We start from the raw sequence: 27,117 nt of genomic DNA, 5'->3' as shown, positions 1-27,117 counted from the left end.
TTGTCCGGAAAGACTGCCTCCAGCCGCGGTTCGAGGGACCGTACACTGTGCTTCTCACCACCCCGACGGCTCTGAAGCTTAAGGGCAAGAGCACCTGGATTCACGCCTCCCACTGCAAGAGAGACAGAACGAGTCTATAAAAGATGACTACCTTCTTCTATATCCTTTCCATATGTTTACTGTCTGTCCCAGGGTGAACAGCTACCACACAGGGGTAGATACCTCCTTCTTCTCAGGTTGGTTGGGAGGGCTCAAGGGATTCCTCCAACAAGTTTGTCTAGTAATGGGAGGTCTACTAGTATTGGGCCTGGTGGTCCTGTGCTACATAGTCCCCTTATACAGGAAAGTTATAACCAATGCTGTCCCAACCTCCGGGACCTTTCTGAATCAAGAGAAGATATGGAGAAATACACTCCTTTGAACAAGCCTGACCAGCCCCCCCCCATGACAAAGTTCAATTGAGAGATTTAGTTTAGGGATAGTTGGGAGAACTCCATGTGTCATCCAGGATAGGGCTCGATTGTCTGGGGGCGTCCCATAAGGGGGCAGCTTCTAAGATGATTGGGTGAAGAAATCCACCTCCCCTCTCCCCACACATGGACAGTCTCAAAGGACCCGAAGCAAAGGAAAGCTTAGTGTTTAGGGGGGAATGTCGGGGTAAAAGAGAATATATATATTTGTAACTTTTATACTTTTGTAACTTTTATACGCTTTTTTGTTTATGTACTAACCACCATTTTGTGTCATATAACAATAAGCTTTCCTTGCTACATATTACTCAAATCGAAACTTAAACTAAGACAGTTCCAGTGTTGCCAAGACTTATTTCAGAGAAACGAAACAAGATTATAAGCTGACGGCTGCAATATCTGCCCAGAGACTGAGATAAGGAGATGTGGACCAATCAGGAGTGGCCAGACACTGGACTTTCATGGCTTACCCCGCCCCGGACAACCCCTTTCCCCTCCCCATTATGTAGTGTATTTAGTTTTGTGTATGTAGGAATAAACGCAGAACATTGCTGAGAACGTTGTCTGTAGTAGTCTTTTGAGCATGCTCTGAGTTTGAACCAGCTTGTTGTCTGACTCATTCTTTGAATGGTTGACCCATGCTCATAGTTTGAATTTGGAGTGACTGGAGGACGAGTGGAATGTCATCACAACCCCCACAAAACCAAAAAAATTAGTGCTCAGTATAGCCACCTTTCTTTATGATGACACTCAGCAGCCTCCATCCATAGATTCTGTCAGTTGCTTGATCTGTTTTCGATCAACATTGCGTGCAGCAGCCACCACAGCCTCCCAGACACTGTTCCGAGGGGTGTACTGTTTTCACTCCCTGTAGATCTCACATTTTATGATGGACCACAGGTTCTCTATGGGGGTCAGATCAGGTGAACAAGGGGGCCATGTCATTATTTTTTCTTCTTTTAGACCTTTACTGGCCAGCCACGCTGTGGAGTAGTTGGATGCATGTGATGGAGCATTTCCTGCATGAAAATCATGCTTTTCTTGAACGATACCGACTTCTTCCTGTACCACTGCTTGAAGAAGTTGTCTTCCAGAAACTGGCAGTAGGTCTGGGAGTTGAGCTTCACTCCATCCTCAACCAGAAAAGGTCCCACAAGTTCATCTTTGATGATACCAGCCCATACCAGTACCCCACCTCCACCTTGCTGGCGTCTGAGTCGGAGTGGAGCCCCCTGCCCTTTATTGATCCAGCCTCTGGCCCATCCATCTGGCCCATCAAGGATCACTCTCATTTCATCAGTCCATAAAACCTTTGAAAAATCAGTCTTAAGATATTTCTTGGCCCATTCTTGACGTTTTATCTTATGTTTCTTGTTCAGAGGTGGTCGTTTTTCAGCCTTCCTTACCTTGGCCATGTCCCTGAGTATCGCACACCTTGTGCTTTTTGATACTCCAGTAACGTTGCAGCTCTGAAATATGGTAAAACTGGTGGCGAATGGCATCTTGGCAGCTTCACGCTTGATTTTTCTCAATTGATGGGCAGTTATTTTGCGCCTTTTTTGGCCACCACGATTCTTGCGACCCTGTTGGCTATTTGCCATGAAACGCTTGATTGTTCGGTGATCACGCTTCAAAAGTTTGGAAATTTCAAGACTGCTGCATCCATCTGCAAGACATCTCACAATTTTGGACTTTTCAGAGCCCGTCAAATCTCTCTTCTGACCCATTTTGCCAAAGGAAAGGAAGTTGCCTAATAATTAAGCACACCTTATATAGGGTGTTGATGTCATTAGTCAACACCCCTTCTCATTACAGAGATGCACATCACCAGATTTACTTAATTGGTAGTTGGTTCTCAAGCCTATGCAGCTTGGAGTAGGACAACATGTATAAAAAGTATCATGTGATCAAAATACGCATTTGCCTAATAATTCTGCACACAGTGTACAGTCCAGGATTACTGACACGGAGACTTAGATAGGGACCATTCAGATACTGGCCGCACTGGGACCAAGGTACTTCAGGAGCAGGACTGGGTGCACTGGGACAGGAACTTCAGGGACAGGGCTGGCCACAACAAGGACCAGGGGACAATGTTCAGGCGCTGGCTGATCCGGTACCAGGGGACGACTGTGCAGGCACTGGCCGCTCCAGGGCCAGGGGACGAGGGTTCAGGCACTGGCCGGTCTGGGACCAGGGGACGAGGGTACAGGCAATGGGCGCTCTAGGGCCAGGCAACGAGGGATCAGGCACTTGTCACACTGGGACCAGGGAACTTTGGGAACAGGACGGGACACTCCTGGACCAGGGTACAATGTTCAGGGCGCTGGCCACACCAGGACCAAGGATTCGGGTTCAGGACCTGGCGACACTGGGATCAGGGATTCAGGTACTAGACACTGGTCACATCAGGACCAGAGGACCTAACAACTCACTAGTAGGAAAGACTACATATTAATGAAAGCTGTTGCTTCAGTGACTCCCTAAGGGAGAGGGAGTATTTTATACAGGACGACTCTCAGTAATAGGCTGAGAGCCATCCAGCAGGTGAACTCATTATTAGAGATGAGCGTTGTTCTACTCGAACTGTTCGCCAATCTCAAATTCGAGCTGTTTTGGGCGGTGTTCGAGCCGTTCGGCGAACACGAACAATTTGAGAAAAATTCGGCTGTTCGAGGTTATGTTCGATAACTGTTCGTGCACCAAAATCATAACTGGATTTTTTCTCAGTAATGATGAAAATTAATGTTAATACGCAGTTTGAGTGTACAGCGGGGTGGGGGGAGGGGCAGGGGATGGATCTCTGCAGGAACAATGAAGATCTCCATTTTTTTTCTCTTTCCCGCATTTACAGTGGGGAGGTGCAATCTGTCAGCCTATCAGCAGCGCACACACGGAGCGAAGTGCTTTTTTTCACACAAGCAAGGGCATGTGTCATTGGCAGTGTATGTCACATGTCCTTGCCCTATAAGACCAAGCCATTTTCCCCGTCGCCACCATTTTCTCACTGCTGCAGCTGCGTGTTAGACGGCACCGCTGTTGCTGTGTGCGCTATACCTTGTTAATTTCAAGCCAATTTTCGCACAAATCTACAGATAGCTTGGGAGTAGGGAATAGTTGTGATTGCAGTCCTTTTAAGGACTAGGTTACAGCATTTCCTACGACTTTTATCAGGCAGGTCTGTGCTCTTAAATAGATAGATTGTGGGAGTAAAGACTAATTGTAATTGCAGTCCTTTTCAGGACTAGGTTACATCAGTTCCTATCAGTTTTTGCCAGGCAGGTCTGTGCCAGTGCTGTGCAAGTTTTTTTCACAGCATTTGGCTGAATCTAGCAAAGCTAATCCTTTTTGGCCTATTGCAGAGTGTGTTAGTCAGTGGAGTAGCCTATCTGTGTTGCAAGATATACCACCTGTGTATAGAATACCAATTTTTTTACTGCACCTAGTGAAGTAAAATCTTTTGGGCATAGCATCATTCTATTAGTCCATCTATACTGACCTCCATAAGGTTGCAAATTGAATATAATTTTTTTCTGCATCTAGCTCTGAAAAAATATTTGGGCTTCTAGCGGTGTGTGGGACTTTCTCTATTAGTCCATCTATACTGACCTCCATCAGGTTGCAAATTAAAAATAATTTTTATCTGCATCTACAGTACCTCTGAAAAAAATATTTGGGCTTCTAGCTGTGTGTGGGACTTGTTGTATTAGTCCATCTATACTGACCTCCATCAGGTTGCAAACTGAATATATTTTTTTCTGCATCTACCTCTGAAAAAATATTGGGCTTCTAGCTGTGTGTGGGTCTTGTTCTATTAATCCATCTATACAGACCTCCATCAGGTTGCAAACTGAATATAATTTTTTTCTGCATCTAGCTCTGAAAAAATATTTGGCCTTCTAGCAGTGTGTGGGACTTGTTCTATTAGTCCATCTATACTGACCTCCATCAGGTTGCAAATTAAAAATAATTTTTATCTGCATCTACAGTACCTCTGAAAAAATATTTGGGCTTCTAGCAGTGTGTGGGACTTGTTGTATTAATCCATCTATACTGACCTCCATCAGGTTGCAAACTGAATATATTTTTTTCTGCATCTACCTCTGAAAAAATATTTGGGCTTCTAGCTGTGTGTGGGACTTGTTCTATTAGTCCATCTATACTGACCTCCATCAGGTTGCAAACTGAATATATTTTTTTCTGCATCTACCTCTGAAAAAATATTGGGCTTCTAGCTGTGTGTGGGACTTGTTGTATTAGTCCATCTATACTGACCTCCATCAGGTTGCAAACTGAATATATTTTTTTCTGCATCTAACCCAGCCAATAGTTTTGGCCTAATACCACAGTTTGGCCACTCAGCTCTGCTCGGTTCCCATCCATTGTTTTTTTGTGCAAACAACTCCAGAGTTGTGAATTAGTTAACCACCAAAATGAGTGGAAAAAGGCCTGCTGCTGGTGGAAAGGGGAATAGGCGTGTTGGGAAGGGGAGAAAAGGTTGTGTCCGTGGGGTAGGTGTTAAAGCAACAGTAACATCTGCAGAAGAAAGACCATCTTCCAGCCAAACTAAAATGTCTACTTCTTTTAGCGGACAATGTGATAAGATCCCTTTCTTACGGCCACGCCAATCGCTACAAATTCCAGATGAGGCACAAAAACAGCAGGTGCTTCAACGGATATCAAGTGCTCCTTTAAGTGGGCTCTCCTCCACATCAACTTCAACATCACAAATACTCCAGTCCTCAAAGGTGTCACCCCAATCGCACTTGCTTCCTCACAGCTCCCAAATCTCCAGCTGCCCGTCTGAGTATGAGGTAGAACAGATGGTTGAGTCTGCAGAGCTGTTTACTCATACTATAGCCTGGGAATCAGAGGTCGACTCCAGCGCTTCTGTGAATCCAGACGAGGAAATGATCTGCACTGATGCCCAGAATCTTTATGAGTCGGATCCAGGACCAGACGCGGAAGGTTCTGACCATAATGTAGACCCTCATTCCCAAACTGTAACTCCTGTTGGTGGAGACAATGAGGAAGACGATGATAAGACTCAAATACCTGATTGGAGCGACAACTTTAGTTTTTTGTCAGGGCAGGAACAGGTTGGCTCTGAGGACGACGGGTGTGATAACGCACAGGGTGATGATGATGAGGTTGGAGATCCCACTTACTGTCAACCCACAGTCAGCCAAGAGATGAGGTCAGCAGAGGAGGTGGAGGAAGATGCTAGTGACGACGAGGTCAGGTTGCGCCTTCCTGGACAGAGACGTAGTACTGGAAGCACGTCAACAACTGCATCCTCAAACACAACTCTGCCTCTCACCACAAGTCGTGGTGGCTCTTCAGGTCGCATGGGTGCTAAGCCTTGCATAGCCTGGGCATTTTTTCAGATCGATAAAGATGACCCAACTCGTGTTATCTGTAACATTTGTCAGCAAAAGCTAAGTAGAGGCCAAAAAATACATAGTTTGAGTACTTCATGCATGAACCGGCACATGGACATGAAGCATAAGTTGCAGTGGGAAGCTCAGTGTGCTACAATGCGGCCTAGCCGGCCGGGCCAACCACCGTCTGCCATATCTTGTGCATCCGCGGCCTCTTCATCCTCTGTGACTGGGGGGACAGCAGTCACACCTGTTTTGGGGCGCAGACCTGCCACCTCTTTACCCGCAACAGCCAGCGTGATTGGCAGGTCATCATTTTCTTTGGAGGTGGGAACACCAGCTGGTGTTGAGCGCTGTCCGACATCGATAGCACCACCTTTGGATCAAGGCAACCTAACATGTCCGCCTGCATCTTCCTCACAGACCGGCAGTTTGCCGGGGACACCCTTATCAACCCCGTCTAAGCACAATAGCCAGCCCTCGGTCCCTCAGATGTGGACAAGTAAAAGACCATTTCCTCCTAGCCATGAGAAAGCTAAGAGGTTGAATTTCACCATCTGCAAGCTCTTGGCTACAGAAATGCTGCCTTTCCGCCTGGTGGACACAGAGGATTTTCGAGACGTTATGTCCGTCGCAGTGCCCCAGTGCCAGATGCCCAGTCGGCACTACTTCTCAAAGAAAGGTGTGCCTGCGCTCCACCAGCATGTCGCACACAACATCACCGCTTCTTTGAGAAACTCTGTGTGTGACAGGGTGCATTTCACCACAGACACTTGGACGAGTAGGCATGGACAGGGGCGTTACATGTCGCTGACTGGGCACTGGGTAACTATGGTGACAGCAGGACAAGGGGCTGCTGTCCAAGTCTTGCCGTCCCCACGAGTTGTGCGTCAATCCTCTTTATGTCAAAGTTCCTCCACTGCTTCTGCCTCCTCAACCTCCTCTCGGTCTTCCACCTGCACCCAAAGCCTGTCTGGTCATGCCAAAAGCTTTCTAACTGCACAGAAGGGATCCTGCACACCTCCTTACTATGCTGGCAGTAGGGCTCAACGTCATCAGGCGGTTTTTACTTTGAAATGTCTGGGAAATGTGAGTCACACAGCTGAGGAGTTGTGGTCAGCTCTGGAGAACCAATTTCATGAATGGTTGTCTCCACTGGACCTGAAACCAGGGAAGGCCGTGTGCGACAATGCTGCAAACCTGGGTGCGGCCCTTCGCCGGGGCAATGTCACACACGTGCCTTGTATGGCTCACGTGTTGAACCTGGTTGTCCAGCAATTTTTAGCCCACTATCCCAGACTAGATGGCCTTCTGCAGAGGGCACGGTCGCTGTGTGCTCAATTCCGCCGTTCGCATCCCGCAGCTCAGCGACTTACATCTCTACAGAAGTCGTTGGGCCTGCCACTTCACCGGCTAAAATGCGATGTGCCTACCCGGTGGAATTCAACTCTGCACATGTTGCAGCGACTGTGGCAGCACCGACAAGCCCTGGTGCAATACGTTCTGACGTATAGCCTGGGCCAACGAGATTCAGAGGTGGGGCAAATCACGCTGGAGGAGTGGTCTCAGATCAGGGACCTATGCACCCTTCTGCACAGTTTTGAAATGGCGACGAAGATGTTTAGTGCTGACGATGCCATTATCAGCATGACTATTCCGGTGATTTACATGCTGGAGCACATGTTAAACAGAATTCGGAGTCAGGTGGTGGCACAAGAGGAGGTGGAGGAAGTAGAGGAAGAGGAGTTGTATGCGGAAGGGCTAACATCTGCAAGGTCCAGACGGTCGGCAGCACCAAGGCGGCAGGCATGTGAGGGTGGGGGAGATGGTTTTACCAGGGCGCATGGTAGCAGCCAAACTAGTGAGGAAGGTGCAGGAGCCCAGGAAGAAGTGGAGGACGAACTGATGGAAGACTCATCAGATGAGGGAGACCTTGATCACATTTCTGTTGTGCGAGGTTGGGGGGAGAGGACAGAGGAAGGAAGCATGATTGTTACCTCGCCACCAACACAACAGGGACTTGGTGCTCCTGGATGCGCAACACACATGAGTGCCTTCTTGCTGCACTACCTGCAACATGACCCTCGAATTGTGAGAATTAGAAATAATCCTGACTACTGGGTTGCCACACTGTTAGATCCCCGGTACAAAAGTAAATTTGCAGAAATTATTCCTGCCATAGAAAGGGATGCACGCATGCAGGAGTATCAGCAGAGACTGTTGCAGAATCTTACATGTGCTTTTCCACAAAATACCAGTGGTGCACGTAGTGAATCTCACAGTTCCAACTTGCCAACCGTGGGACCGTCAAGTGTTCAGCACTCAAACCGTAACAGAACCACAGTATCTGCTGGTAACATCAATTTTGCGGAATCATTTCACCACTTTTTTAGCCCATCCTTTGCAAGGCCACAGGAGACAAGAAGTCTGACACATAGTCAACGCCTAGAGACGATGGTACAGGAGTATCTCCAAGTAAACATTGAAGCCACGACTGTGTCACTGGACCCTTGCTCTTTTTGGGCTTCCAATCTGGATAAATGGCCGGAGCTAGCCACTTACGCCTTGGAGATCTTGTCATGCCCCGCAGCCAGCGTTCTGTCTGAACGTGTGTTCAGCGCTGCTGGTGGTGTGCTGACAGATAAGCGCACGCGGCTCTCCACTGATAATGTAGACAGACTCACGTTCATAAAGATGAACAAATCATGGATCCGAAACGACTTTTCTACCCCTGTGTCATCCTGGGGAGAGTAAAAGCTTGATGATTGGTTAAAATCACCCTACCAACCGTTTTAAGCTTTCAAATTACTAATCATGTTTATCTGTATCTTGGCTGGAAAATAATTTGGGCTTTGTAGCAGTGTGCAGCACTGATCCTATTAGGCCATCTATACTAAAGCTTCACCAGATTTAAAATTAATAATAATTTTTAGCTGCATCTAGCCCGGAAAATAATTTTGGGGCTCCGAGATGCGTAAGACACATAAGTGCCTTCTTGCTGCACTACCTGCAGCATGACCCTCATATTGTCAGAATTCGAAGTAATCATGACTACTGGGTTGCCACACTCTTAGATCCCCCAAACTTTTCGATCAACCTTTTCATTTTAATAAAGACCAAAAAAATGGTCATTTTTGAAATTATAAGCATTAGCAGGTTGTTAGAAACTGAAATCAAACAGTTTTCAACTCAAAACTTTATTCTAGGTGATGTTACATTTTCACATAGGACCCCTTGTTCGAAAGGAGCTTCTGAACTCTCTCGTCCATTGAATTTGTCAGGTTTTGGATGGTTTCTGCTTCAATTGTTTTGCATGAGGACAGAATACCCTCCCAGAGCTGTTGCTTACATGTGAACTGCCTCCCGCCATCATAGACACTCCTTTTAATGATGCTCCAAAGGTTCTGAATGGGGTAGAGGTCAGGGGAGCATGGGGGTCACACCATAAGTTTGTCCCCTTTTATGCCCATATCAGCCAGAGATGCAGATGTTTTATGTGCAGCATGAGATGGTGCATTATCATGCAGAAAAATGTTCTTGCTGTGAAATACACGGTTCTTCTTCTTGAACCATGGCAGGAAGTGCTGTTTGAGAAAATCCACATACATTATGGAGTTCATCTTTAGCGCCTTCAGGGATCCTAAAGGGGCCGACAATCTCTCTCCCCATGATTCCAGCCCAAAACATTACTCCACCTCCTCCTTGTTGGCGCTGTAGCCGTGTTTGCGTGGGGTGTCCATCAACCAGCCATCCTCCACTCCATCCATCTGGACCATCGAGCGCTGCACGGCACTTATCCGTGAACAAAACTGTTTTGAAATCAGTCTTCATGTAATGTTTGGCCCACTGGAGCCGTTTCTGCTTGTGTGAAGTGGATAGAGGAGGTCGACAGGATGGCGTATGCACAGCTGCAAACCTCTGAAGGACCCTGCATCTTGTTGTTCGGGGGACGTTGGAGGCACAAGCAGCTTCAAAAACTTGTCTGCTGCTATGACAAGGCTTTTTTGCCGCTGCTCTTTCAACCTGACGTAATTGCCTGTAGGAAAGAGTCCTCAATTTGCCCTTATCAGCACGCACACGTGTGTACTGTGAATCAGCTACATACTTCTTGATTGCCAAGACACTTCATCCTGATCATCGCACAATGTTGATTGTAGTCATGCCTTGACCTAAACACTCCACAATTTGTTGCTTCTCAGCAGCCGACACATCCTTTTTCTTTCCCATTTTGGCAGAAAATGTAGGCTGCTTAATAATGTGAGAGAGCCTTCTTAAGTAGTCTTGCCTTTCATTGGACACACCTGCCAAACTAATTAGCACAGGTGTCTGCAATTGCTTACAGTGATATAAAGAGCCCTGACACACATCACCATCAATGAGTTTAACTGACAAACAAACAAATTCTTCCCTTATCACTCCTAAACACTTTTTGCATAATAATTTGGAACGCAGTGTACATGTGCTTTTCCACAAAACACCAGCGGTTCACGTAGTGAATCTTACAGTTCTAACTTGCCAACCGTGGTCTGTATGGAGTTGTTCAATAAAGGGCCCAAAATTAAGATAACATAGATGGGAGAGGTCTCTATGAATAGGAATTCCTAAGTATTTGATACCCTGTGAGGGCCAGGCAAAGGGAAAGTTGGACTGGATGGAATCCTATATGGATTTGGGGAGGGAGACATCGAGGGCCTCAGACTTCGCTGCATTGATTTTAAAATTTTACCATGTAACAAAGTGATCTATTTCAGCCATAACAGCATGGATGGATATATGTGATTGAGTGATATATACTAGGACATCATCAGCAAATAGAGAGCACTTGTACTCGGTGCCTCCCACCTCAATCCACCTAATATTGGGGTTATGGCGAATTGATGAGAGCAGGTGCTCCGTCACTAGGATGTATAAGAGAGGGGACAGAGGACATCCCTGCCTTGTCCCATTGGTGATTGTGAAAGGTGATGAAAATGTTCTGACGCGCCCCCTGGGCCTTGGGACACCCGGAGCCGGACCCTTTTTGGTGGATGCTGGTGGTTGTAGTCTTCGTGGCGGCGACCCGGTTCCGTGGCTCAGGGCGGTCAAACCAGTGGCGGAACTATTTATGTGGTTTTGATGTTTAAATGTCCGACTACGCCACCCGTGGATTGCGGTCAGAGTGAACCGCCGCTGCAGGGCAGACCGCTGAGGCTGGTGTTGTGGGTGCAGCAGAGCGTAGCATAACTCCCCACGGGAGGAGTATAGCCTCAGGGCAGTGTATGCGGAGGATGGGGGTGATGGTGCAGGGCAGCAGCAGTAACGACACGGAGTCAGTGATGCAGTCCAGGGCCTTTACTCACAGTTCTTATTATCCAGACCACGTCTGCAGGTAACGGCTGCCCACGTCGTACTGTGCTCACCAGGTGAGGGGCTCAGACAACTCCCAGATAACTTTGGAGCACTTCACAGGACCCCCTTTGTGTGTCCTTTGTCTGGCCTTTCTTACCAACACTTCTGTCCGGCTGCCTCGGGCCTCCTCTTGGTAAACTTGGCGCCAGTTTCCCTGACCCTATGTGGTGCCTTCCTAGCGGGTGTAGCGAGGGGCTGCGCCACATAAAATGTCAGAGCCTCCGGTTTCTAGCTGAGGGTCGTTTCCTGCCTCCACTAGTTCGGGGACCGGTCTCCCCCTTTGGCCTGACCCCTCCACGCAGGTGGATTCGGGCGTGCGGTGGCGACTCGCCCGTCCGCACCCCTGGGATCCCTTCATTCCTCGTTCCTGGAGCCTTCTCCGCTCCTCTTCCTTCCTTCTCCCTCTTCCAGGCCTGGGCCTCTGTTACTAGGCCCGCCTCCGGAGCAGAGCTCATGCAGAGCCCCTGCTCCCTGCCACTTCTGCTCAGACTTCTCTGCACTGAACTAAGATGGTGCCCACCTTTTATACTCCCTTCTCAATGCACCCAGGAACTGCTTCCTCCCTGCTCCTGCACTACAGGGTTCCCCTTCCTCAGTGTTCCCTCCCCCCACTCCAGCCAGGGACAGGGACTGTCGTGCCCATCTCAGGGGCATATTGGTCGCCCTGCCCCACGGCAATGTGGTGTAATGCATGCAGGTGTCGGGTCCTGATCCACACTCCATCCTTACCTGAGAGTGAGATATCACACCTCTGGGTGAGGTGCAATACGTCTGTAGCAACCGAGCCCTCAGGGTGCTACAGTTCCACTTATCTTCAGCCTAGGTGACGTATTGTGATACAGGGCCGTGATTTTGGCTATAAAAGGGTCCCCTAGACCCCTACCCCAAGCTTTTTAAGAGAATCATATATGGCGTGCCAGGAGACTCTATGGAATGCTTTCTCAGCATCCAACGAGAGTATCTAATTACAAATTTTTAACTGCATCTAGCCCAGGAAATACTTTGTGCCTAGTAGCAGTGTCTGCTAGTCAGCGGATTATCCTGGCTGTTAAGCAAGCTACACCACCTGTAGTTTAGACACTTAATTTTTTCAAAGGAAATGCTTCGGGACCATGGGATACTTAGTGAAGAGCATCAGGAGGCACCCCAAGGCATAGGGGCTGGGACTGGCAGTAGGATGCCTTGCGGTGGACAGCCGAGCTCGATCCTTATAAAAGCTTTTTAACTGCAGCAGCTTTAGTGGACGCTACTGGAGCTGGAATTACGCGGCTGCTGGCATGAGACTTGCCCTCCAATAGATCCTTGTAAATGGATTTAAAGTGTATTTATTCAAATTAGAGAGACAATTTAAATTAAAAAGCTTAGAGCTGCCTCCACCACAGGGGGGCTCGCTCGACCCACCAGCGGACAGGCACCAGTATTGGGAGAGGGGGGCTGGCCATCAGGGTTCACCGCGGCTCTGGCACAAACCCGGCGACACGGAGGTGGCACGGGCAGGAGCGGACTGGCCGTGTCGGCTTCTCACTTTTTGGATTTTAGAAGGGCATGACATGCCTATATCTGTGTCTCCCCCTCCTTTTACTCCTCCACCTCTTTTCTTTTCGCATGACTATATGTACTTGTCACTTTTCCATGTGTTAGTTATGTCTTCTGAGCAGTTTGTCAGCTTTTGGACACCTTTGAAGGTGTTTTCTATGTGTTTCTATGTGTTTTTGTTTGCCTGCCATTGGTTTTAACGGTGTTCGAAGGTGTTCGACGAACAGTTCGACGAACAGTTCGGCGAACACACGGGTGTTCGACGAACCGAACCGAACTCGAACACTACGGGGGTGGCTCAACACTACTCATTATACTAAATGCTTCCCAGATATTCACTGAGGATATTTTACTATGTGCGCACGCTGCCCCTTTAAGAATGGGGAAGCAGTCCTGTGCGCACACTAGGCACGCTGCCAGTAGGTGCAGCATGCACAAGCAGGAGACATGCCACCAGAAGGGGACCATGCCTTGGGGCGGGAGCAGTGAGTATGCCAGAGTCCCTGCATGGAGGGGAAGAGAAACCATGTAAGGATGCCAGCAATGGTGTTACAGTATATAATAACCAGTGGTGTATTTTACACTAGGTAACCTAGGTCCGGTGCCTGAGGCAGCGGGTTGCAGGGTGTGGTGCTAGCTTGTTATAAAAAAAAAAACTTAAAACCCCACGCCTCCTCCGCTGGATTGGTGTCTGTGCCAGTGGTGGAGAGAGGCAGCGCACTGTCCGCTGGCATTCATTTGTATTTGCATCCTCAACTTCATGTGCGCAGAACGATTGGTAATATAATCATCCTGTGCTCTTAAAATGAATAGCATTGTTGTCTGTAGCACATGTTTACACAGGATGATGTACTGCAGAGAATGATATTTAATCAAGTGTAAACAAAAATTCAACCCACAAATCATTTTGCTCATGCATCGAGTGATTGTCAGCCTGCTTAGAACAGTCCATATTTGTTTTCGAGTTTATCAGCCGCAGTGTAAATGCACCTTAAAGAATAAATAAACTTTTGGGATTTTTTCAATATTCTAGGCCCATTACTTTTGAGCAGTTCAGTGGGTAATGCTGTCATGAGACCCCATCAATCGCTCCAAAAACAAGTTTGAATTGCACATATCAGGAGAAAGAAGAGCATACACAGCACAGAGTGGATGCAGTAGAAAGTCATAGAACTGTCTCCTGAGTTGCGCACTTCTGAGAGGTCTGTTGAGAAATCCATGGGGGACCCAGATCCCACCACTCTGCTCAAAATTAATGGGCCTTAAACATATATCTCCCAAAAGTTATGTGTGATAGTTGTTCTGTAGCTGTATTCTTGTACTGATAGTATTTCTGGCACTATATTCATGTACTGATGGTGGTTCTGGTGATGTAACATGTACTTATGGTGGATCTCATTATATAGTCATGTATTCATGGTAGTTCTGGTAATGTATTTAGGTACTTATGGTGGATCTGGTCCTGAAGTAATGTAGTAATCTTTAATTTTTCAGACTTTAAACTGAATTAAAGTGTCACTATGTTGTCCGTTGCACACATGGACAACCAAAATACTGAAAATACAGATATCTGAAATAAGTCATATGTGTCAAATAAACAAGCTCTTCAATAAAGACACCATACAGTTTACATAGCTTCCGGCCAAATAAATTGATCAAAACATTGTACATCTGACAGCTATATTGTCCAAATCTCCCATACTCAGGAGCGCTCGATATACCAAGCGCTTCTGTGTTTTCTATGACAGCTACTGTCAGACATTTCTGGCATACGATTATCTCTGAGAGAACAAAACGATCTGCAATCTTAAATCAGACATGCCAGATCCTATCTCCACAGACAACCATCTGTTTGAGGCCCCAATACACATTTGACTGTCAGTCAAACCCGTCAAAATAGGCTGGTTCAGCAAATGTGTAGGGTGGACTTAACTAGTATCTAAAGGTTATAGGCGACTTAACTAGTATCTAAAGGTATTTGCAAATACGGCTTTGTTCATACAATATAGAATACATGAGATAACTACACTTTTAAACATTTATTTGTAGTAATAGTAGTAATATTTTTCCTGTTTTTAAGCAATATTTGGTAGGCTTTTCTGGTAAAAGTGAAGTGATCACATATGGTCAAGGTCAAAGATAGAACTAGGATGTCCTACCTTGACCAAACTCTTTTCTCATTATATTTTGCCTTACATTCAAGTGAGGTTGAAACAATATGATGAAACATTTGGGTAAGAATATACAAATAACAATGGCCCAACTGGAGGAAAGTATGGCGAAGATCTCCATGGCCACTGTGTACTTCCCACGGGAGCTGAAAGTTGCTGGGATAAAGGATATCCAGACACAAAGAAAGGCCAACATGCTAAATGTAATGTACTTTGCCTCATTGAAACTGTCAGGAAGTCTTCTAGCTAGGAAGGCAGCGATGAAGCTGACAGTGGCCAGAAGACCCAAATACCCCAACATAACCCAAAATGCAAAAGGAGACCCCTCATTACAGTTAAGTATGATGACCATAGAAAGAGTCTGAGTGTCATACTCGGGAAATGGAGGAGCGTAAGAAAGCCAAGTCACACAGATAGATATCTGGATGAGAACGCAAATCACAATAACAGAGTAGGACACTTTTCCCCCAGTCCATCGTCGTAATCTAGTTCCAGGCTTAGTGGCCTTGAAAGCAATAACCACTGTTATAGTTTTGGCCAAGACGCAAGAGATGCAGAGAGTAAAAGCCAAACCAAATGCCACCTGACGCAACAGGCACTTCTCAGGATGTGGATATCCAATGAAAGCTAATGAACTAAGGAAACAGAAAAATAAAGCAATGAGGAGAAGACAGCTAAGGGACCAGTTATTGGCTCGAACTACTGGTGTGGTGCTGTAACGGAAAAAGACGCATAGAGCTCCAATGGGGACAAGAGATGAAACAATAGACAGGGCTGCCAAGTTGATGCCCATGGCTTCATCATAGGAGAGAAATTCAATGGTTCTTCGTAAACAAGTGTCCTGCTGGGCATTGGGCCAAGTATCCCAAGAGCATTTTTGGCACTCTACAGCATCTAGAGAAGAATATTATTTGTAAACTCCTCATATAAAATACATCATACCTTTTACACTGTTTTTTTTTGTTACCTGTCTCATTTGCAATCTCTCCTTTTGGGCACTGGACACACTCAAAGCAACACGTAGGCTTTCCTGGAATTGTTGCCTTTCGAGATCCCAGAGGACAACTCGAACTGCATTTTGATTGAGGAGTCTAAACATAAGAATTCATCATATGGACAATTACACGTTGAGAGAGAGAGAGAGAGAATAAAGTATTAGAGACTCACAAGGCATAGCTTGACATTTCACCTGTAAGTTTTCTGCTAAATGTTGAAGAATATTGACCTTTTTCTAAGGGGGTGGGAGTGCAATTGGTAACTAGAATAGGCAGGTGCCCAGGGCTCTATTTTAATGGGGGACTAAATTTGTGGATTAAAGAAACTCTAAAACTGGCGATACAGCTCAGATAGCTGTTCGTCCAACAGCTATTCTTCCCTTCACTTGCTTTAGTTTGCATGTGTTCTAAATGAGGGAATAAACAACTAGTAGCAGCCTGTCTTCCCTAAGAACAAAATGATCTAGCATCCTAAAATCCTAAAATCCAACAACCCAATTCTTAACCAATGGCAGACGCCATGGGAAATAAGTTACAGTAGATTCGCCCTCAAACACAAGGATCCAGTGGACCCTATAACAATGTAACCGCAATTTGTACAAGTGGTCCTCCATTGAGAACTGCCTATGTTGCGGGAATACGGGGTGGAGGAAGAGGTGGCATATGTAGAGAAGGAGATGGGAGACAATAAAGAAGGAGTTGGGCGAAAAGGGGCTATCGATGTCCATCCATAAAGAAAAAGTGGGAAAAGTATCCAATAAAAATGAATTCTCACTTTATTTGTGCAAAATATTAAAATTTTTAAAGGTCCATGATAGCGGAGATACAATCTCGACACGTTTCCGTATTACGCCCTTTTCGTAAGCCAGAAACGCGTCGAGATTGCATCTCCGCTATCATGGACCTTTAAAATTTTTAATATTTTGCACAAATAAAGTGAGAATTCATTTTTATTGGAGACTTTTCCCACTTTTTCTTTATGGATGGACATCGATAGCCCCTTTTCGCCCACAAATAAAGTGAGAATTAATTTTTATTGGAGACTTTTCCCACTTTCTCTTTATATACACTGGCCGAGAGTCATGGCATTGTGGGTCTGAGCCCAGAAGATATGAGCAGCAGGATGGATTAAATGCATGGTGAGGCATATATTGTTTTTTTTTGTATCAATGTCCATCAATGATCTATCTATCTCCACCATAAGTATGAAGGGAAGGTAAAGAGGAACATTTGGAATTCCCAGAAACAAAAGCAGCTTGTCTCGCTTGTGCCTTAACCCAAAATAACAACAAAATATTTCTGATGATTCTACATTTAAGTCTATTTGTCCTCACATTGTGTACATATAGGAGGAAAGTTAAAATATTAAGTTGTTTGGTAAAGTCCACATTCTCTAGACCTGCTCTAGCCCATCCTCTTCATATTTAGCAGAGATCTTCTAGACTTCGAGGACCAAATGCGACCACATTCTCTGTAGTCTTTACAGTTATCCCCATTGCTTAACAAAATTTAAGGCTCAGTGGTCCGTTATTTTATTAGCTAAGGGTACAAAATGACCAATCTGTGATAGTTAGGTAAATTGATCCACTGTATGAAGTCTTGACCAAACAAGAGCTCATATCTCAGTTTTATCGAAATTAAAGTACTACAATGCTCCTCTTGCCAAAATCCCCATGTCCTGACCCCAATCTACTTGCGTGTGAGATTAAGCCTGAGCAGAATATAATGTCCTACCTCGGTACTCCATATAATGGCTACATTGTTAATTTTCATTCGATTCCCTTCCGGGGAACTGGAGTCATAACTTCCCACTATCTTCTGCTCCATGGAACCAGTGGAGCTCCGCTGCCAGTTGACAATGTCGTAGATGGCTGGAGGATCTCCTTTATCATCAAAAAATATGTGAGCCTTGCCTTTAGTCTCAAAATCTACAATCTTAATATAATGAAGGAGCTGAAGAAATACAAAGGATAATTTTAATTTATTTCCTAATCGATGACGTCACAAATGTAACATTTTTAAATCCTGAGATTATCTTCTCTTCATTCAAGAACCCCAAAGAAAGGCTTGCTCACATGTGTTGTCTACTGCAATCTCTCTACAGAAGGAGAGGAATCGCCAAGCTATTCTCCAACCCACTAACCCACTTAGTCAGACGTTTCTGCTGGAGTCTCTGAAGTTTATGGCATAACTTGAAGCTACTGAGCTCCGATGCAAAATGTTCAAAAGCCCCTACACTTATTAGACTATATGTTGGCATATCTGATTTCGGACTGCTGATTCTTTTGGCCTCCAGTGATAAGCCACTTCCAGAGATATCTCCTAGAGAACACAGGAGCACTCTGCAGAATTACCACTCCTGTGTATGAGAGAGATGGGAAAAATAGCTGCCGGATGAACAATCAGCCAAACAATTGTTCGGCCTGCTGCTATCTAAAGTGTAATGGGGGGCTCTAGAGTGCCCATACATACCACGTGGCATGTAAAATACTGACGTCGCCTCAATTGATGCAAAGCACTTTTGACCTTCTCAGACACTTGGCCTGGGTGTAACAGATACCTCTCTACCTTCTATAATTAAAGTACGCCCTTGCTAAAACTCATCTCTGGTCATGTGTTAGAGCCCAGAAGACTTTAATAGTCAAATATAAATGTGAATCTTCTTTACCTGCCAAGGACGTAAGGATGAGATTTTGGCACAAGTACCATTAAGGAAAGGACCCTTTCCCGGTTCACATTGAAGCAAGTTATGTATGGCCAACGAAAATGTATAAACTGCTGTGTAGACGTTAAATGTTATTCTAAGGTCCACATTAGCCATGGCAAGCTCTAATTTTTCATCCCCGGTACATTCATTGATGGTTTGGTTGAGCATGCCATCAGCTCTAGCATGGAGGTCGGTCCACTTACAAGAAAGTGTCTCCTCCCAAAGCTCAAGTAAAAAGTGATCACGAGGAGACTTTAATGGGTGTAAGTTATTTAGATGTTCTACAAATCCAGCCATTTGCCCCTCATGAATAGCAAAACCTATAGTACCCATCAAGACTTGTTGGAACTTTTTTGTGTTAAGAAGTGTAGAAGTTGACCATGATTCACTGGCTATCCAGATTTTCCCAGTTATGTTTTGTCTGGCCAACTCTTCCACCACAGGCAAGAAATCAATAAATGAAGACAAGACTAGCACCACCTTGGCTGATGAGTTTTTGATAACATTAACAATACGTGGAGCACCTCTGTTGGGTTGTCCAGTCAGAATATTCTCAATGAAGGCCACACAAGCTCCAGCTTGGACTATTTTTTGTTTTACTTCCTGAATGCCTGGTTGACCATAATCATTATCCGTTGCCAATAACCCAACCCATGTCCATCCAAAGTACAAGATCAACTCAGCTAGACCTCGATATTGAAACGCGTCACTTGGTACTGTGCGGAAAAATGATGGGAACAAGTTCCTATTGCTGAGGAATGGACTGGTGGAAAAATAACTTATCTGTAGACAAATGAAAGAAAAAGAACTTTATTAACAAATACAATTTAGCCTTGTCCTATTTGAGGACCAACGGGATTTTCTTTTGTCCTATTTTGGATCAATATAGTCGCAATATGTAAACAGTGACAATTTGGGCAACAAAACTTATCCAAACTAGACAGTGAAGTACTGGAAAAATGTGATCTGACAAATTTTGATTTGTGCTATATATGGGCTCTCATGTGGCTCTTACCATAGGAGTCAACCAATTCAAGCAGGTTCACATAAAGACGCATTGATGTAAATATTGTAGTAGCATAGACAGAACATGTGGTGAGTAAGGAGGTAGACGTGGACAAGGACATTTTCAGAGAGAGAAGAACAGCCTTGTGGCATAAATTGCTCTTCAAACAAGGATGACACTCTTCACCTTACCTGCGGATATCTGTAAAGACCCAACATTTGAGCCATGAGGATTGAGCGTGTAGACGCAGAATCACCAACAATCCCAACAAGTGTTCCTTCTTCACCACAACGATAATTTGGGACACTTGGTTCCCCTCCAGATAACATCCACAAGGTGCCTTCTGCTGCTCTTCTCAAGACAGTACAAGTGTCATAAATCTGGAATCCCAGAGTGATATTGGGAAGAAGATCGGGATTTTTATTGATCTCCTCCAAGGCAAATATAAGGGCCTGCATCATCTGGTAGGATTGAACTTCAAATCTAAAAGAGTAAAAACTTTGATGGTTAAAGGTATTTTTGCACATACAGTATCTATGTATGCATGTAGTAGAACATGCCGGACTCATCTCTGAAATATATTGTAACTATGTTCTTTCCTTTCATTGATACTTCATTATTAAGGCATGTTGGTAATTTAAGTCCCTCTCCAGTTTTATAGATCATGCCCACTTCCTTTTCTCAAATACCCTGGACTGACACTATTGGTATTGTTTTAAGGGTATGACAAGTACCAGAACAACAAATCTACTTTAAAGAATGATACCTGGTCCTTTTGTGCTGGTTTTACTGTACTAATTGCCATCTTACAACATTCTTGTATTTTATATTTGGTATTAATGAGCCCTCGCCACTAGAGCTGGACTTTGTATCTACCTACTGCCCGATCAAAACAATTATAACTAGATTTTTGATTGACTTACTGTTGACATTTAAGATCTTCTGGTTTGCTTGCAAAATCAGTTTCTGAATAGATCCTTTTCACATGAATGGGGAACGTGCCTCCTATGACCAGGTCTCCAAACTGACCTAGATACCCACTGATATTGCCACCAGATATATGGCAGCCTCCAGTGGACGTCACACCATCACACCTTTGCATAGCGCAGATATATAAAAGCCAAACCTCACAAATCAACAGGTATGGGATCTTATAAAGCCCCTGCATATGTCGTAAGGTTACAATCAGATCAAGCAGATCAAAAGTAAGATAATATGTCATGATCAGGTTTCACAAATAAATATGGGACTAGAAATTTGATAAGGTGAGGAAGGCCACCCAAAGAGCCACAATCAGATCTATCTTCTACTCAAATGGTGGAAAATATTCCAATAAAATAATGTTGTTCTTATATATTATATGCCTCAGGTATGTCACAAGGAAAAGGCCTGTATAGGAATTCCCTTAGTCTTAGTCTCACATAGATAGTAAGAGACCTACCTTAGGGACCTGGGCACATTGAAATAAAGGGGTTATAGTTCCCATTCTCCTTCCATTCCCCTTCTTTCTCCCGCTATACTTTCTCTGCTCTTTGCTTTTCTTCCCCTCTCCTTTCTTTTTCCTTATGCTTTTTCCCTCTTTCTGTTTTATCTTTCCTCACTTTCCCTTCCCTACTTTCCTCTTCTCTTTCCCTCTCCTTCCTTTCTTGCTTAATATCTATCACCCTTATCTTCTTTACCCTTCCTTTTGTACCCTCTTCTGTACCTTCCCTTCCATTTCCCTACATCCCTATTTCTTTCTCTCCCCTACTCTTCCCATCTACCTTTCCCCTATTATCCTCTTTTGATCTCCTCTCTCCCTTTCCTCACTCCCTTTGCCTAGCCCTTTTAGCCTGTTTTCCCTTTCCTATCCCCTTACCTTTTCCTACCTTCCCTTATCCTTCCTTTTCCATCTACCCTCACCTTCCCCTCTCTTGCTTTTTCCTTTCTTTACTATTCCCCTTATTTTTTCCTATCTTTCCTTTTCCCCCTTGCCTTCCCCTTTCCTCTTTCCTATCCCTCTTACCTTCTTCTCCCTTCTCTTAGTTTTCTATCCCCCTTTACATCTCCTCCCTTCCTTTTGCCTTTTTCCCCATTTGGAAAACTTAGATCCACCTAAACAATGAGATTCTCTGTGTCCGTTTACTCACAAAATGTCCTTTCAGTGCCGAAAAAGTCAATAATCCTTTTTTTTTTCCTGCTATCAGAGAACCATATATTCCACCAGTATAAAATGTCCCTCAAACAAAGATATTTCAGTCTATAAAGTGTCTAGAACACAGCCAGTCCCAGACACCTTAGATCAGTTTAGCCTCGGTCATAATTATAAAAGTATTCCACGCGCACAACACACACACAACGTCCGTCTAACAGCAAAAGTTGGAATAGGAGTTTATATACTTATAACATTGCTTCATCCTGGGGGACTAGAGGATAATTATTGTTACCGGCTGGAAATAGAAAGGATGATGTCAATACAACTAAATATCCCAAGTGACTTGTCATCATCTTATACTAATAAAGTTTACAACCTGCTCTTAATGAAATCATCCAACTGAAATAAAACGTGTTAAAAATGATGTCCGGTTAGTAGACAAATCACAGAGACATTTTGGTTGAGATGATCTTATGTGGCGCCCCTGAGGGTTCAGTCGCCACAGAGGTACTGCATCTCACCCAGAGGTGTGGTATCTCACTCTCAGGTAAGGATAGAGTGCTGCCCGGGACCCTAACACCTGCATCCAACACGTCCACTTCAGTAGGGCAGGGAGACATTGCTCCTATGGGAGAGCACAGTCCCTGGTCCCTGGCTGGAGTGGAGGGGAACCTAGTGAGGGGGAACCATGTAGTGGGTGTGGGTGGAGGACGTAGATCAGGGGAGCACATGAAAGGAAGCTGTATAAAAAGAGGAGCCATCTTAGTAAGACAAGCCAGTCAGAGGAGGAAAGTGAGGGGGGCAGAGGCTCTGTAGGAGCTCTGCTCGGGAGGCGGGCCTAGTCCGAGAGGCCCAGGACTAGAGAGGAGAGGAAGCAGGAAAAAGGCTCCAGGAAGAGAAGGGATCCCAGGGGTACGGGAAGTGCTAGAGGCCACCCACACGCCCAAATCTGCCAGGTGGTGGAGGGATCGAGCCGCAGAGGGGACCGGACCCTAAACTAGTGGAGAACTACAAGGCTCAGCTAGGAACCGGAGGCTGCTGTACTTGCAAGACGCAGTGGCCACATCCGCAACTATATCACCGAAAAGGTGGCCACAGAGGGTCCAGGGGACTGCAGGTCGCCCGACGAGACCCAAGGCTACTGGATTGGGACACTGGTTGCGAGGCGCAGGGCAGGAGGGCGAGAGCCAGTGCAGGAAGACGACAGAGGAAGGGACATAGAAAGGGGTCCTGTCAGGCACTCTTGAACTACCTGAGGGATTGCTGAACCCCTGCCTGGTGAACGCAGCACGACGTGGAAGGTTGTGGTCTGGACCCTGTAACCTGAGGAACTTATCAACTGTGAGTAAACTCGGAAGACTGCACCCCACTGTCTCGGTGATTATTGCTGCGCCATCAACCCCTGCACTGCAGCGCCCAGCATAACCTATAACATCTACACTGCCCTGGAGCTCAGCTCTACCTGTGGAGAGCCACACCATCCCTGCTGCACTCACATCAGCTCCAGAGGACCTGCTCCGCAGCGGCGGCTCCCTTAGCCGCATACCATAGGTGGCGTCACGAACTTTATACAATCACTATAAATCCCCTATAAATAAACCCATGTTATTGACCACCCTGGGTCACGGACCGGGTCACCGCCACTGTGACATTCCCCGGCATCTACCGGCCCGGCACCGGGTACCCCACGGCCCAGGGAGCGCGTCACTTACATACAGTAGGTCTCGTAAAACTTACTTTTTGTCTTTTTATCTTTTAAACAAAACCACAATTTCATCAAAATTCTTTAACTAACTGTTCAACTATACCGGGATGAGCCAAGACTGCATTGAGACCTTCAGATGAGACGTGACTGGTGGTCAAACCTCCGGCCGCACAGTTTTGGTGAATATCTGGTTTACTTCCATAACACGTTCTTCCAGACTTCGTAAGAACTGTTGTTACTTGTGACTAGTGTTGAGCGAATTTGTTCGTCATTTCAAATTCATGTTCGGGGTTCCGACTTGTTCGCGCCAAAAAATTGGCTCCGCCCATGAACATCCCTGATTTGCCACGCTGTCACGCAGGTGACATCTGCGTGGCAGCGTGGCAAATCAGGGATGTTCATGGGCGGAGCCAATTTTTTGGCGCGAACAAGTCGGAACCCCGAACACGAACCCGAATTTGAAATGCTAAACAAATTCGCTCAACACTACTTGTGACCACTATGACTTTCACTATCAGAGCCTGGTGCGGGTCCATCAGAACATCTCATCTTTGGGGGTTCAGTGTCTTCAGTGTCTTTTCATAATTCTTTACCAACGTCTTTGATCAGTGGCGTTGTTTTCAAAATTGAAAAAAAAAAAGAAACATTGGTGATGTTGCACTTTTTTTTTACCATTTCACCCCACTTTTTTTTCCCTGTTTTTCAGTAAATTATATGGAAAATTGAATGGTGCCATTTAAAGCTATTACTCAACCTGCAAAAAAACAGAAAAACAAAAACAAAAAGTTCTTATGTCTTTGCAGATGTAAACATAAGTTTATGGCTCCTGGAACAAGGACTGAAAAAAACAAATGCTCAAAAAACAAAATTGGATCCATGAGGTGAGCGGACAGAGTTGCAATATCACGCACATCCTGTAGACAGTTATGGTCTTGTTTACTGAAGAAAGCAGCCATGTTTTCAGACCTTGCGTCCGCTATGGCAGTGGTCCCCAACCTTTTTTGCACCAGGGACCGGCTTGAAGCAAGATCATTTTTCCATGGCCCAGCAAGGAGGGGGTGGGGTGGGCGGGGCTTTGGTCATATGGGGGCGGGGTAATGGAGGGATTTGGAGTTTAGTGCATACTTATCATATAGTGTAGACCAGGTCCCCGCCAGGAGCCCCACATAATGTGCTGTGCCAGGAGCCGCATCACTGAGGCCCCATCACGCCCTGCAGCAGGACAGGGCAGCTGTCCTGACAGCTGCTGTTCAGCTGCATTTACTTCATCCCAGGGGCGGACACAGACTGTAGTGGGCCCCTGTGCAAGAAATTTTTGGGGGCCCCCCCCGACCTTCATAAGGCAACAAAGTTATGTAAACATAACCCCCCCATGTGCATCTCTCACCCCCCCATGTGCAGCTCACCCCCGTGCATCTCTCATCCCCCTCCGTGCATCTCTCATCCCCCTCCGTGCATCTCTCATCCACCCCCCGTGCATCTCTCATCCACCCCCCGTGCATCTCTCATCCACCCCCCGTGCATCTCTCATCCACCCCCCGTGCATCTCTCATCCCCTCCGTGCATCTCTCATCCACCCCCCGTGCATCTCTCATCCACCCCCCGTGCATCTCTCATCCCCTCCGTGCATCTCTCATCCCCCCCGTGCATCTCTCATCCACCCCCCGTGCATCTCTCATCCCCCCCATGTGCATCTCTCACCCCCCCGTGCATCTCTCATCCACCCCCCGTGCATCTCTCATCCCCCCCATGTGCATCTCTCACCCCCCCGTGCATCTCTCATCCACCCCCCGTGCATCTCTCATCCCCCGTGCATCTCTCACCCCCCCGTGCATCTCTCATCCCCCCCGTGCATCTCTCACCCCCCCGTGCATCTCTCACCCCCCCGTGCATCTCTCATCTCTCCCCTTCCTCCCATGTGTATCTCTCATCTCTCCCCTCCCCCATGTGCATCTCTCATCTCTCCCCTCCCTCCCATGTGCATCTCTCATCTCTCCCCTCCCCCCCATGTGGATCTCTCATCTCTCCCCTCCCCCATGTGCATCTCTCATCTCTCCCCTCCCCCCATGTGGATCTCTCATCTCTCCCCTCCCCCATGTGCATCTCTCATCTCTCCCCTCCCCCCCATGTGGATCTCTCATCTCTCCCCTCCCCCATGTGCATCTCTCATCTCTCCCCTCCCCCCATGTGCATCTCCCATTCCCCCCACTCCTAGTTAATTGTATTTAAAAAAAAATAAAACTTGTTATACTTACCCCCATGCGATCCCTGCAGAATCCTGGCGTTCGTCCAAATCGCTGACACCAGGTTCTCCTGACTTCCGGCCATGTGACGGCGCCGTCACATGACCGGAAGTCAGGGGAATCATGAAGGTGCTGCCGCAGCAGCGCAGCCCTAAGATGTCCCAGACCCGGCGCTTAGCATGCGGCCGGGGGCCCCATGAGGAGAGAGACGCACAAGAGGGGGGCTCCGAGGGGGCTCCTACCGGCCGGGCCCCATACTGGAGTCAGGGCAGTCATGCCCTGATGGCGGCCCTGCTGGAGGCTGGAGGGGCCCCCTCTCCCCGCGGACCGGCTGAAAAACCCCAACGGCCCGGTCCTGGTCCGCGGACCGGCGGTTGGGGACCTCTGCGCTATGGGACCTGTGAGTCAGGGAGCCCAATGCCAGCGTCTGCACCGGGTCCCTATTATAGTGGACATTATACTATTGGAAGGGCTCTGTGGGGGCCATTATACTGTGTGGGGGCCATTATACTGTTTAGAGAGCTTTGTGGGAGCCAATGATACTTTTTAGAGGGCTATGCGGGGACAAATTATGCTATTTGGAGGGCAATGTGGGGGGGTCATTATACTGTTTGGAGAGCTTTGTCGTGGTCTTTGTACTGTTTGGAGGACTATGTGGGGGTCATTGTACTGTTTGGATGACTGTATAGGGGCCAATTATACTGTTTGGAAGGCTGAGTGGGGGCACAGTATGGTAGGCTCAGTATTGTAGAGGACATATTGATACTCATGCTAGAGCAACTCCATTTTGTCTGCTCGCTTTAAAATCATGTTATTATCACTCCTTGCATAACATACATTCTTTCTTTCTCTTCCCATAGAACTTATCTCACACTAACCTTTTCTCAAGAGAACATTTTGTCAGACACTCTGTTATCTAACTTGTTTAGACCAGGTTTGACCTTGTAAAATTTCCATAGTGCTTCAAACTAACAATGATAATATGACCATATATGTGTTTCCGTAATAATTGTACTAACATCAGTTAGCCTATAGTATTGTAGTATGGCTGTAGAGTTGATTGGCTATTTGATATACTCAAAACAATATAAAATGCTAAGCAAAATAATCGGGATCAGAGATTCTTTGAGTCCTCCCAATACAGAACATTGTTTCTGTTTGGTTTTCTGTGGATTGCAATCAACATAATAATTTGACACTCACTTGGTCAACCGTGAAGGGTTATTGCCCTCCCTTAACAGTATCAGGACCAATTTTAGACTAATTGGGGTCTTGGTTGAATTTCAAAGTGGGACCCCCAATCTTGAAATATGGAACCAACAACACCTTAAGCGTTAGCTCACACGAGCATCTATAAATTTGTTCAGAGTTTCATCCATAA

At 46.1% G+C, this 27,117-nt stretch overlaps 2 protein-coding genes across 2 annotated transcripts in view; both read right to left on the bottom strand.

Moving 5' to 3' along the window:
* LOC141165662 (extracellular calcium-sensing receptor-like) overlaps positions 1-20,876 on the bottom strand; it is a 71,770-nt gene extending 50,894 nt beyond the window's left edge. Inside the window, exons 1-6 of the mRNA XM_073651435.1 lie at positions 20,578-20,876; positions 19,846-20,137; positions 18,610-19,431; positions 17,676-17,894; positions 15,914-16,037; positions 14,935-15,840 (exon numbers count right to left, since the gene is read on the bottom strand). Of these exons, the coding sequence (XP_073507536.1) occupies positions 14,935-15,840; positions 15,914-16,037; positions 17,676-17,894; positions 18,610-19,431; positions 19,846-20,137; positions 20,578-20,876 (2,662 nt within the window). The remainder of the gene's footprint in view (positions 1-14,934; positions 15,841-15,913; positions 16,038-17,675; positions 17,895-18,609; positions 19,432-19,845; positions 20,138-20,577) is intronic.
* Positions 1-27,117, bottom strand: part of LOC141167149 (uncharacterized) — a 1,037,600-nt gene that overhangs the window by 848,003 nt on the left and 162,480 nt on the right. The window lies entirely within an intron of this gene.

The sequence above is a fragment of the Phyllobates terribilis genome, unplaced genomic scaffold, assembly GCF_046119375.1.
Source record: "Phyllobates terribilis strain yellow unplaced genomic scaffold, ASM4611937v1 Scaffold_11__3_contigs__length_659146591, whole genome shotgun sequence".
Lineage (NCBI taxonomy): Eukaryota > Metazoa > Chordata > Amphibia > Anura > Dendrobatidae > Phyllobates > Phyllobates terribilis.
The sequence above is the reverse complement of the archived record's forward strand: the minus strand, read 5'-3'. Positions and strand labels throughout refer to the sequence as shown.